This window comes from Ochlerotatus camptorhynchus, unplaced genomic scaffold, assembly GCF_037179485.1.
Source record: "Ochlerotatus camptorhynchus isolate MF236.1 unplaced genomic scaffold, CSIRO-AGI_Acam_v1.1 ptg000211l, whole genome shotgun sequence".
NCBI lineage: Eukaryota > Metazoa > Arthropoda > Insecta > Diptera > Culicidae > Ochlerotatus > Ochlerotatus camptorhynchus.
Genome location: NW_027040701.1, coordinates 1,291,267 through 1,303,683, shown reverse-complemented (window position 1 = coordinate 1,303,683; position 12,417 = coordinate 1,291,267). Strand labels below are relative to the sequence as shown.

Genomic DNA, 12,417 nt, shown 5'->3' with positions numbered 1-12,417 from the left:
ATTACTACGAGAGTTGGATCAATCTATGTCAACGCAAAAAAAAAAAGATTTTGATATAAAAATGTGTTAAGCGATTTCTCAAACAAATGATAATTTTTTTTTTGTAAAGCGTGGTTCGCTTGAGAAAAGACATCTTTTATGTAGATAACTAGACCTTAAGGAAATGCATAACATTCAATCCAGTATTGAAAGAAATTTGAAATCAATGAAAAACTTGAGGGAAGTTTCGGACATGCTATCAAGTTCAAACACATGTTTACAAAATACTGTTCTACTTAATCTTTATTCTATCTTCAGCATTTGTTATCGTATAGCACTCAAAAGCATCATCACCTTATCATCGACTACTACCGGTATTTCAATGTAGTGCAACATCTGATTTAAATTTCTTATTCTCCAATATGGGCTCACCTGTTACTACACTGAACGGATTGTTAACTATCCAATTTTACAATAAAAAGTTTAATCGCTCCCTATTTATTTTCTTATCCTCCGAAACAAAATATGGGAAATGACGGGAAAACAATCGCGGAAATAAAATCACATCTAGTTTTCATCCTATACATGTTAACATTAGGAAATCACGGTACAAAAAATCACTTTATCGTGCTGAAATTTGTTAGAAATAGAATTTCACAGGGCAAATCACGTAACTTTGTGATATGAATTAATAACTATCTAACAGCAAATATCTAACCTGTGCTCGTTGTTGTACAATAAATAACCATCGGTGTGTTTTTAATTACTTCTAATACTTTGTTGTTTTGTCTACAGTGAAGTACGTATCCTACTGAAATATGAAAGTTGCGAATTCTTATCGATTTTCTTCTTAAGTACACTTATCACGCATGCATGCATTTAATGTTTGAAGTATACAAATCAAGTAGCAGTGCGATAAATATAGACTCTCTTCTGCTTAAGTACTAGTTCTAAGCCACTTCTTTGTGCTTCATCAGCAACCCTTCCACCTCCTTAATCTTGAACGAATGGGAACTGGGACTCTTGATCAAATGCTCCGTTGCTCTGCGATGACTTACATAACTTTGCTGTATCGTTGAGGAGAGTTGAGGATTTCGCTTGCTGTCTCCGGCAAAGTAGGCTTCAATCTGAGCCAGACTTTTACCGTGCGTTTCCGGTAGGAAGATGAGCGCAAACAGGAAGCCCACTATCGAGACCGCAGCAAAGAACCACTGAACCGCGTGGGCACCACCCAGAAGGTCGGTCATTGATCTGCAACGAGTGAAAAGTAATGTTAAATTGTATGACATGAGTTTGCCCGGCAGACAGCTTACCGGTAACTTTGAACTGCGAAGAACATCAACAAATTTGCCATGGAATATGAGAGGGAATGACCGATTCCTCTGATCTCTGTTGGGAATAGTTCGGCAGTCATGGTCCAAGGGATCGTCAACAATCCAACCATGGAAGAGCAAACGTACAGCAGCAAACAAACCACTGGAATCCAGGTCAGCGTAGTGGTTCCATCCTTGATCCACATGGTAAACAATCCGGACACGAACATGCAAGCGGCCATACCCGTAGTGGACACCATCACCAGAGGTCGGCGTGCAAACCTCTTCAGGAGCCATGCGTTGAGCAGAGACATCATGAAACGAGTCAAACCGACAAAGATCGACGCCATATAGGCGTTCACCTCGGTACCGACGTCCTGCATAAAGGTGACTGCGAAGAACAATGTTATGTAGATCCCACTGAACTGCTGAATCAGGAAGAACCAGAACAAAATGATCATCGGTTTGTACCCGGTGGGTTTTAGGAAACCACGGAACCTGGATTGGTTTGCTTCGAGACTTTTCTCCGCTTCTCGAATTTTGGATTCCCGTTCCTTGATCAAAGCATTCAAGTGCATCTCGGACAGGGATTGATCCTGAAATGACCAATTGTTAGAAATATCTGAACAATACTGAACAAGTGGCAATGGAACCTACCGTATGATCCGGTTGAGGATACTTTTTATACAGGAACTGAAGTGATCGACCGGCATCCTCGATGCGTCCCTTGGAAACCAGCCAAACGGGAGATTCAGGTACCAAAAATTGAATAAGTACAACAGGAACTATGGTGTAGACTATGTTGATCCAAGCGACGAGCCTCCAGTTCATAAAAGCACCTTTGGTGTACGCGATCACCATACCTAAAAAAGAAGATTCCATTCTGTAAAACTCCAATACAATTCCCATTTAGACCCCCATACCTAGGGAAGCAATGGTCGGTCCGGACGAGATCAATGATCCTCGCATATCTGGCCGGGAAACTTCGGTGATGTATACAATCGCCGGACTCGTTCCAATGGCACAGGCAAAACCGGTCAACACCCGACCGACCATGATCCACGTGAAGCTATTCGCACACGCGATCGCTATCCAGCCCAATATGCAGGGAATCGCTGCCAACTTGATGGTATTCAACCGGCCAAGGAACTCCATCATCACTCCCGCGAAGAGGGACCCGATGGGTACCATAATAACAATGATCGACGCGATCCATGACGATTGTGCCTTCGTTACTACCACGTCGCTGTTGGGATCTTCCAGCTGTGGAATCAATATCGCCGAGTACGCTAGCGAAATGCCGATGACAATGTGAAACGCTGCGGCGATAATGGCCGAGAAGATCTGCGGGAAAGCTGACCGGATGTTGGTTTCGTACTTGCTGAGCGACCGACAGCTGACTATGATTTCGTGGAATGCATCATCTTTATTCTGCTCGGTGTTTTCTCTGCGGGAATAGGAGACAAGCGGAAAATGGATCTTGTTAGTGCTGCTGGCAGGGTGGCAAATTGTTGCATGTGGATGTGAAAATTGCTTACAGTAATGACTGACCGGTAAATGGCAGATGATTATACGGTGATGGTGATGATGGTGATAACAATCGTCCCATAAAATAGGGGTATGCCTACATGCAAACCATGGTCGGACATGGTTTGCAACTGAGTCGTGAGTTAACGATGAAAAACGAGAGAAGCACATCCGGACAAATGAAGTCCATTGTACGAACTCATTGTTGAACAAACGGTACATGTTGGGTTCACAGATCTGGATGTAATTGGAAATCAGTTTAAGAATCTCATCAGTACAAGTTCAATGTCAGTCGTCAGATCGGATGGTTGATGAATTTAGTCAAAGATTTTGTCAATAAAATAGCTGATTCGTATGTTTTCCTTCTATGGATGACCAGTACAATAACAAAAACTAAAGCACAATATATCGACGTTCATTCATCTAACAGCATCACTGAATTAATCTTCTTGCTGAATAATTTGATACCAAGATGCATTTAGCCATATTTAATGGGTGTGCAATAATTAGATACAAACTCGCAAAGTAACGGCGCCGGTGGTGTAGTGGTAAGCGTGATTACCTCTCACCCCAGCAGGCCTGGGTTCAATCCCGGTCGGCGCCGCCATCTCTGATCACGCCTTCCTTCGGATGGGGGAAGTAAAGCCGTTGGTCCCCGGTTCATGAGTTGATGGGTCGATAGGTAGGGTCCAGGTGTGGGAGCTGCCTTCCTGGCTCGTCGGTAGCATTGGTGCTCAGCACGGAAAACAAGATCGACGGAAAAAACAAACCAAAGGAAAAAAAAAAGGTCTCGCAAAGTCACCTCAGACTACTCATTCATCGTAGTACTTTTATTTATTTTTATTTGACTTTATTCGTTGTAATAGTCTGGGGTGCACTGGTATATGATATCAAAGCAATAAATTACGGGTTCGATTGATTGGTTCGAAAACTTTTACGTCTACGCCACACCTAGGATACAAAGTGTCCAATATTAGAATTTTAATGCAAATTATGCGTGCAACAATTTCAAGACATTCAAGAGAGGTATTATGAAGATATCGCATTCAAAGGTTTCTGAGGAATTCCTCGTTCAAAACCGTTTACATCTTCATGAATACTCAAAATAACAAAATGCGCATGCTTAGCTGTGCAAAAATGGGGGATATTACCCTACGAATATTTCACCTTTCCGCCGAAATGAATAAGGCAGCAATACAAAAAAAACTGATCCTACTTTTTTCATCCACAAGGCCATTAATATCAAGAACATTATAACTAGAAAGATCTGATACTGAAATCATTTCCTAAAATCATTATATTTTGTACACAATTACTTCAATCATCGATTTATCGCAAATAAATGCTCGACTTATCAAACAAACTATACTATAGTGCCAGAGGCTTTGCGGAGCATCGAATGACACACGGAGTACGATCTAATTCCAGATGATGGATTATTGTTTGAATTCAATCAAACCTATCAATGTGCAACAGAATTCCACCGTTCTCTTACCACATCACAAAGACAACATCTGTCTCACAGACTGTCTGAGATGTCTGATTGGAGAGCATACCGGCATCGTACTGTGCACACATTTTGGATGATGAATAATCAACGTATGGCAAACAACTTTTATATTCGTACTACCACAACGCGTGAGCGATTTCAAGAGCAGAAATGTGTCGGCCATTAACACCAAACTATGACATATCGTGAGACAGCCTTGTTCCTTTTTTATATTCACCACGCAACATCGTGCTGAATGCTTGAAAATCCAGAAACGTGCCAGACAGGAATTGCTTTGATCATTGCAACTTCCGGATCAGGTCTGAATATAGCAATTTATTTTTTTCTTACCTTTCTTGACACATTGGACTGAAGCATATTTAATTTTATTTTAAGACACCCCTTCAGCCCTATTCAAAATTGTCACTCACTCTGCGCTTTATCCTAAAACTACACAATATTTTGTTGTTGTTTATATTTATTAAATTTATTATTAAATTAGATCTTTACAGATTAATTTCAGGCATAAATTGAAATTAGTATTTGCGTCAGCCACAGAAGAGTATACTAATCGCTTCCTTATGAAAGATAAGATTCGGTATTTCTTGTGCTTAAATTTTAGCCTTGAACAAACGAAGATTGAGTGCCGCCACTATGTCTGCGAAGTGAATCATTCAATAACGAACGTCCTCATATGCTTCCCACACAATGTTTTTTTTTTCTCGATAGAAATGATAATTTGTTGAAGTTCGAAGTGGTTCAATCGAGTATCTTTCACAATACACATTTTAATTATTGGACACGACCTTCAAACAGCATTGTCAAATTATCACATGTTGGATTCTGGGCTACAAAATGGTGAGTTGACAACCTGGAAGGAGCGGAATACCTAGCCCTGGTCCTCACAAGTTCCTACTTCACGCCTCCTCGAGTCATATGATAACAAAAGACTACCAGCTGAAACATGGACACAGCTGGTTGGCGTAGCCTGGGCAATGTTGCCAGTCCGGCAATAGCAAAGTGAAGAGGTGCGACGCGAACACTGGCGCGGTAACCACAGTACGGTTATAGAGGAAATGCTTCACCAAACCTGAGCGTCTGCTCACCATGGAGGTGCGGCTCAAAACGGCGTCTGTTCTCCATGTTAGGAGCGGCTGATCACCGTCCTAGTGCCAGCGTGGGACTCTAAACAGAGCTGTGCACGATGGTCCCCCGGCGAGACAGGGGGTTGGGGCAGGCCCAACAAGCCGCCCTGGAAAAAAACAAAGTTGCAAATACCGAAGAAAGAAATACGGATCGGAACAATCGGCACAGACCTACGCGACGAAATAAGGACTACGATTGGAAACTCGGAACATGGAACTGCAAATCGCTCGGCTTCCCGGGTTGCGATAGGTTAATCTATGACGAACTTCAACCACGCAACTTCGAAGTCGTAGCACTGCAGGAACTTTGCTGGACGGGACAAAAGGTATGGAAAAGCGGGCATCGAGCGGCTACTTTCTACCAGAGCTGTGGCACCACCAACGAGCTGGGAACCGGCTTTGTAGTGCTGGGTAAGATGCGCCAACGCGTGATTGGTTGGCAGCCGATCAACGCGAGGATGTGCAAGTTGAGGATTAAGGGCCGTTTCTTCAACTACAGCATCATCAACGTGCACTGCCCACACGAAGGGAGACCCGACGACGAGAAAGAAGCGTTCTATGCGCAGCTGGAGCAGGTGTACGACGGCTGTTCGCAACGGGACGTCAAAATCGTCATCGGCGACATGAACGCTCAGGTAGGACGGGAGGCAATGTATAGACCGGCAATCGGGCCAAACAGCCTGCATGCCGTATCGAACGACAACGGCCAACGATGCGTGAACTTTGCAGCCTCCCGGGGTATGGTAGTTCGAAGTACCTTTTTCCCCCGCAAGGATATCCACAAAGCCACCTGGAGATCACCTGACCAACACACAGAAAACCAAATCGATCACGTTCTAATCGACGGGAAATTCTTCTCCGACATTATCAACGTCCGCACATACCGCAGTGCGAACATAGATTCGGACCACTACCTAGTTGCAGTATGCATGCGCTCAAAACTCTCGACGGTGCATAACACACGTCGAAGTCGAACGCCACGACCCAACATTGAGCAACTACGGGACACCGGAGTTGCCCAGGACTACGCGCAGCAGCTGGAAGTTGCACTACCCACGGAAGAGCAGCTTGGCGCAGCTTCTCTTGAAGATGGCTGGAGGGACATCCGTTCAGCCATAGGTAGTACTGCTGTAGCGGCACTAGGTACTGCAATCCCGGACCGAAGAAATGACTGGTTTGACGGCGAATGCAAACTGTTAGTAGAGGAGAAGAATGCAGCACGGGCGAGAATGCTGCAACACCGCACGAGATTGAATGTGGAGCGATACAGACAAGCGCGGAACAGACAAAACTCGGTTTTCCGAAGGAAGAAGCGTCAGCAGGAAGATCGAGATCGCGAGGCGATGGAAAATCTGTACCGCGTAAACGACACACGGAAGTTCTACGAGAAGCTAAATAGTTCGCGCAAAGGCTACGTGCCGCAAGCCGATATGTGCAAGGACTTGGACGGTAACCTTCTCACGAACGAGTGTGAGGTGATTGAGAGGTGGAAGCAGTACTATGACGAGCACCTCAACGGTGAAGCAGCAGAAAACGAAGGTGGCACGGCAACAGACCTTGGAGCACGCGCAGAAGACGACAGGCTACCGGCCCCTGATCTTCAAGAAGTTGAGGAGGAGATCGGTCGGCTGAAGAACAACAAAGCAACTGGTGTAGATCAACTACCAAGTGAGCTATTGAAATACGGTGGTGAAGCACTGGCTAGAGCGCTGCACTGGGTAATTGCCAAGATTTGGGAGGAGGAGATATTGCCGGAGGAGTGGATGGAAGGTGTCGTATGCCCAATCTACAAAAAGGGCGACAAGTTGGATTGCTGCAACTACCGCGCGATCACACTGCTGAGCGCCGCCTACAAGGTACTCTCCCAAATTCTATGCCGCCGTCTGTCACCATATGCAAGAGAGTTCGTGGGGCAATACCAGGCGGGATTCATGGGTGCCCGCGCTACCACGGACCAAATTTTCGCGATTCGGCAGGTTCTGCAGAAATGCTTCGAATACAACGTGCCCACACATCATTTGTTCATCGATTTCAAATCCGCATACGACACAATCGATCGAGATCAGCTATGGCAGATTATGCACGAGTACGGATTTCCGGATAAACTGACGCGATTGGTCAAGGCGACGATGGATCGAGTGACGTGCGTTGTTCGAGTATCGGGGACACTCTCGAGTCCCTTTGAATCTCGAAGGGGGTTACGGCAGGGTGATGGACTTTCGTGTCTGCTGTTCAACATCGCGTTAGAAGGTGTGATCAGAAGAGCTGGGATAGACACGAGTGGCACGATATTCAGGAAGTCCATCCAGCTCCTTGGTTTCGCCGATGACATTGACATTATGGCACGGAACTTTGAGATGATGGCGGAAACGTACATCAGACTGAAGGCTGAAGCTAGACGGATTGGACTTGCCATCAACGCATCAAAGACAAAATATATGAAACCAAGAGGTTCTAGGGAAGACAATGTTAGCCTCCCACCCCGAGTTCAGATTGACGGTGACGAAATCGAGGTGGTCGATGAGTTCGTGTATTTGGGCTCACTGGTGACCGCCGAAAATGATACCAGCAGAGAAATTCAAAGACGCATTATGGCAGGGAATCGTGCCTACTTTGGACTCCGGAGGACGCTCCGGTCGAATAAAATTCGCCGCCGCACGAAGTTGACTGTCTACAAGACGCTGATTAGACCGGTGGTCCTTTACGGCCACGAGACCTGGACTATGCTCGTGGAGGACCAACGCGCCCTTGGTGTTTTCGAACGGAAGGTGTTGCGTACCATCTACGGTGGAGTGCAGATGGATGACGGAACGTGGAGGAGGCGAATGAACCACGAATTGCACCAGCTGCTGAGGGAACCATCCATCGTCCACATTGCAAAAATTGGGCGACTACGGTGGGCTGGGCACGTCGTAAGAATGCCGCACGACGACCCAGTGAAAATGGTTCTAGAAAGCGACCCAACAGGAACAAGAAGAAGAGGCGCGCAGCGGGCAAGGTGGATCGACCAAGTAGAAGGTGACCTGCGGACCCTTCGCAGACTACGAGGCTGGCGAACTGTGGCCATGGATCGAGTAGAGTGGAGACGACTTCTTCGGACAGCAGAGGACAACAAGGCCTTAGCCTGATTGGTAAGGTAAGGTAAGTTGGATTCTGAAAATTATGCGTAGGGGAAGGCGGTGATGCTTGAGATTTTTTTTAATTCTCATATTTACAATGTGTAAACTCAATCTTGTTGTCATTAATATTAAAGAGTCGATGCTCAAAAAAAAATAATTAATTGCTCAGTTCACAATTTTTACCTTAACTGAACAACAACAAAAAAACAACGAATTGGTATTATAGTTGCATCGGTCAAACACATTTAAAATATTTTGTAAAACGAATAATGAACCGTGTTGGTACACATGATTTAATTTACAGCACATCAGTATGAAAATAACCCGCGGTAGATCAAGTCTCCCCCGGATCGAGTATCCCCTCCCTCTCCTAGTGGTTCATTCGAACCAAACGCAAAATAATGTCCGCTTCATAAATCAGTAGAATTCCCGACGATACGTGCGTCGATTTGATAATCGCCAGTCATTCGTTGAACAATTGAATAGCACTTGAGGCAATATGAATTCACGTGAAATACTGGTCAACGTTTTCGTATCAGTATCGAAGTACCTTATTCCAATGAATGATAACGATGATAACAGATCGAGCAAATGTTTACTACAATTGGCTTGTCCAGATAGGGGGCTTAAATCACGTGTTGCGAAATACCTCATTCAGAGATTGATTAATTTGTTGGCGCACCTTCGGCTATTTTTGGTGGAAGTGTGCTCCTTTTCGGTGTGGATGGAAACTCGGTTTGGCGGCTTGAATACCTACTTAGGTGACTTATGTCGGCATTAGACGATTGTTTAAGGTACTGAGGGAACAGCATTTCTATTTTCCATTCTGTCACCGTCACTGGTACGGTATTTGGCTACTGCTGACCGTTGATGGTTATCAGAGTTTGTATTTGCTATTCTGTTCGTGTGTTGTTGATTGCCAGTTCCAGGCCAAGTAGAAAAAAAATAAAATTGAAGACTCGACCATCTTCGATTTGCATGCAAATTTACATAATTATGTGTTATGAGCATTCACATTTTTGTAATATTTCAGCCATTTTGAATCTTTTTTTTTAAAATGGCGTCTGTGACTAAATTTTAACATTAAAACGTCATTTCTGATCGAAATGATGTCTGGAACAAAGTTGTTTAGAAAGGTAAAGTAATTATGTGAAAAATATGTACGGTAATTTTTTTCTAGTAATTTTGAGTAAAAATTAAAAAAAAAAAGTCAGAGTTTATTGGAAAATGTTTTACTAATATAAACATGAAGCTTTTTTAGTGCGATAATGTATTAGCTAAAGAAACTCCTGAAAAAGGTAGGTTGATAGATTCGCTATAGTTCTTCTTCTTCTTCTTCACATTTCAAGCTTATTGCATATCGCATATTAGCTTATTGCGTGCTCTCAACTTAGTGTTCTGGATGCACTTCCACAGTTATTAATTGAGAGCTATCGATGCCTGTACCATTTTTGCATTGATATGATTGTGTGGCAAGTCCAATCATACTTCTATGCCCAGGGAAGTCGAGAAATTTTCCAACCCGAAAAATTTCTAGACCGAACCGGGAATCGAACCCAGCCACCTCCAGCATGGTCTTGCTTTGTAGCTGCGCCTTTATCGACTGAGCTAAGGGAGGCCCCATTCGCTATAGTACGACAGTGTGAAACTTGAACAGAATTATTATTATTATTTAACTTTATTAATAAGGCTTTCAGCCTTGGGCTGGTTCGCCTCCATTGAACAGAATTTAAAATTGAGCGAAGGGTCAATAATGCGACCTGTTGCCGTACTCTAGCGCAACTATCAACTTACCCTCTTCAGAACTTTCCTTAGCTAATACATTATCGCACTAAAGCTAAAACTTCATGTTGATATTAGCATAGCATTTTCCAACCAACAAGAAAACACACTTTGAATGTTCAAAAAAGTGTTAAAAACTGAAAAGTTTATCTTTAACATTCATATTGTTTTAAAAATAAAGCTCATGAATAATGAAAATTTTAGGAGTATTCAACACTTAACTTTAACAGTGCACTTGAAAATTGACAAAAATCGTAGAACAACAACTTTTGAGCATAGCTTTAAACTTATTGTTTACTTTTTGATGTAATTTTAGCACAGATAACGTTTTAGAATGTCTAAAATATTGACCAAACTTTCTAGTTCAAAGATTTATGTAATTTTTCAAGTTTCCATTGTTTTAAATATTACAAAAGTTTGCATTTTTTATGATCTTTTCTTAAGAAAATATTTAAAAAAATAAAGATATACTTTATGAGATATTTGAGTTTTTAACACTTTTTTGCCTTAGATCAGAAGTGACGTTTTCATGCAAAACATTATTGATAATTTACAGAGATCCTATTTTGAAAAAAAGAGGAGAAGGTCAAGTTTTTCCCATTCGTCATTTGGCGTGGAGGTGCTGTACTGTAAATGAATGAACTGTAATTTACTAGGCACAGGCATCTCACAATGTATGAATTCCAGCACATGTGAGCAATGTCAATAGACTAGGGTGTAGATCTTCGGCAATACTTTGAGCTATTATTATTATTCTCATGTTATTTGAGATGTGGCAAGTCAGAAACTGTCCACTTCCCGGGGGTATCCGGAATATGCATAATAGTTAGTGCCTTAAAAATACATTATAGAAGTATGATGCCTTCGGAGATGTTTTTTGGTCTGCTAATGGGCTTCTTTCACAGTTTTCATACTGATGATTAATTACCCTAAAAGTGATTTTTTAGTGAGTTTAGGATTTTAATTCAAAATGTAGAAAATACTCTTTCAAACAACTTTGTCGAGGACACCCAGTTCGTATCTTGTTTACTTTTGGGGATACTTGACGTTTCTTGAGGGTTAAGTATGGTATTTTCATCTTAACTTTTTGTATAATGAGAGAGAGAAGGATTAGTATTTTCCATTTAATTCCACTACTTTATTTGCTTATCCTTGACAGATACGTGTATTTCGTCTACAATGTGCAGACTTCTTCAGTGTCTTGTACTAATACTCGACTCCGTAATTTTATTGAGCCTGATCAAATAAAGCAATAAAATAAAATCATATCTGGGTGTTAGACTTAGACTCCAAATTTCATCCTAGAATAATGCCAATTGGGTCCTGGGTACTTCACCTCACCGAACATCCTTTTATTGTGGCTTAGCATGACGACTGTAGGCTCTGTAGTTCTAGGATCAGTTTCATGGATTGATCACTTTTACGGATGTTCCGGATCTTCCGATGGACGGTCCTATGGACATCCAGATTCATGTTTATGTCACAACCCCAAATTCTTTCTATCATCACAGTTCCTAGTTCCGTTGTCTCCAGGATCCATATATAGAAACCATGACTGTATTCTGGCTAATTGTGAACATTTGTGCCCATTAATCTATATTACAGATCGTGCGCCACTTGCAAAACCCTACAAACACACCTTTCAAAAAAAAAACGTGTAACAGCTCTTTTCGCTTTTTAAAAAAGTAGACGACTATATTTTCATTTTATTTTTTTTACAATCAAAATCATCTAAAAACCCTAGGAATTCTAAAAGTACCACAATTTTTGAAATTCATTAAGAAATTGCTAAGTTGTGCCATTACACGTTTTTCTGAGGCTTCGTAGTCGGCGTAAAGTTTTTTACCCACCGTATTCGTAGTGTTAAAAATTCAAACCACTTCCCCGAGAATACCCAAAATAGTCCGGAACTTGGGTGAAAAATTATTGAATTGGCAAATGTCTCTCTAAGTGGTGGTACTTTAGTATATAGAGCTGTAAATGTATGTTGAAAAGCGAAATAATGCAAGCTTTTGATTCTCAATTTAAAGAGCCCAAAAGAACGAACCAATATCATTGGGCTC

At 42.4% G+C, this 12,417-nt stretch overlaps 1 protein-coding gene across 2 annotated transcripts in view; it reads right to left on the bottom strand.

Moving 5' to 3' along the window:
- Positions 1 to 256: 256 nt before the first annotated feature.
- LOC135703289 (facilitated trehalose transporter Tret1-2 homolog) overlaps positions 257 to 12,417 on the bottom strand; it is a 35,381-nt gene continuing 23,220 nt past the window's right edge. For both annotated transcript variants that reach the window (XM_065224463.1, XM_065224464.1), the window contains 4 exons: positions 2,216 to 2,739; positions 1,950 to 2,155; positions 1,293 to 1,888; positions 257 to 1,230 (listed from right to left, as the gene is read on the bottom strand). In XM_065224463.1, the coding sequence (XP_065080535.1) occupies positions 930 to 1,230; positions 1,293 to 1,888; positions 1,950 to 2,155; positions 2,216 to 2,739 (1,627 nt within the window). In that variant the 3' untranslated portion in view covers positions 257 to 929. The remainder of the gene's footprint in view (positions 1,231 to 1,292; positions 1,889 to 1,949; positions 2,156 to 2,215; positions 2,740 to 12,417) is intronic.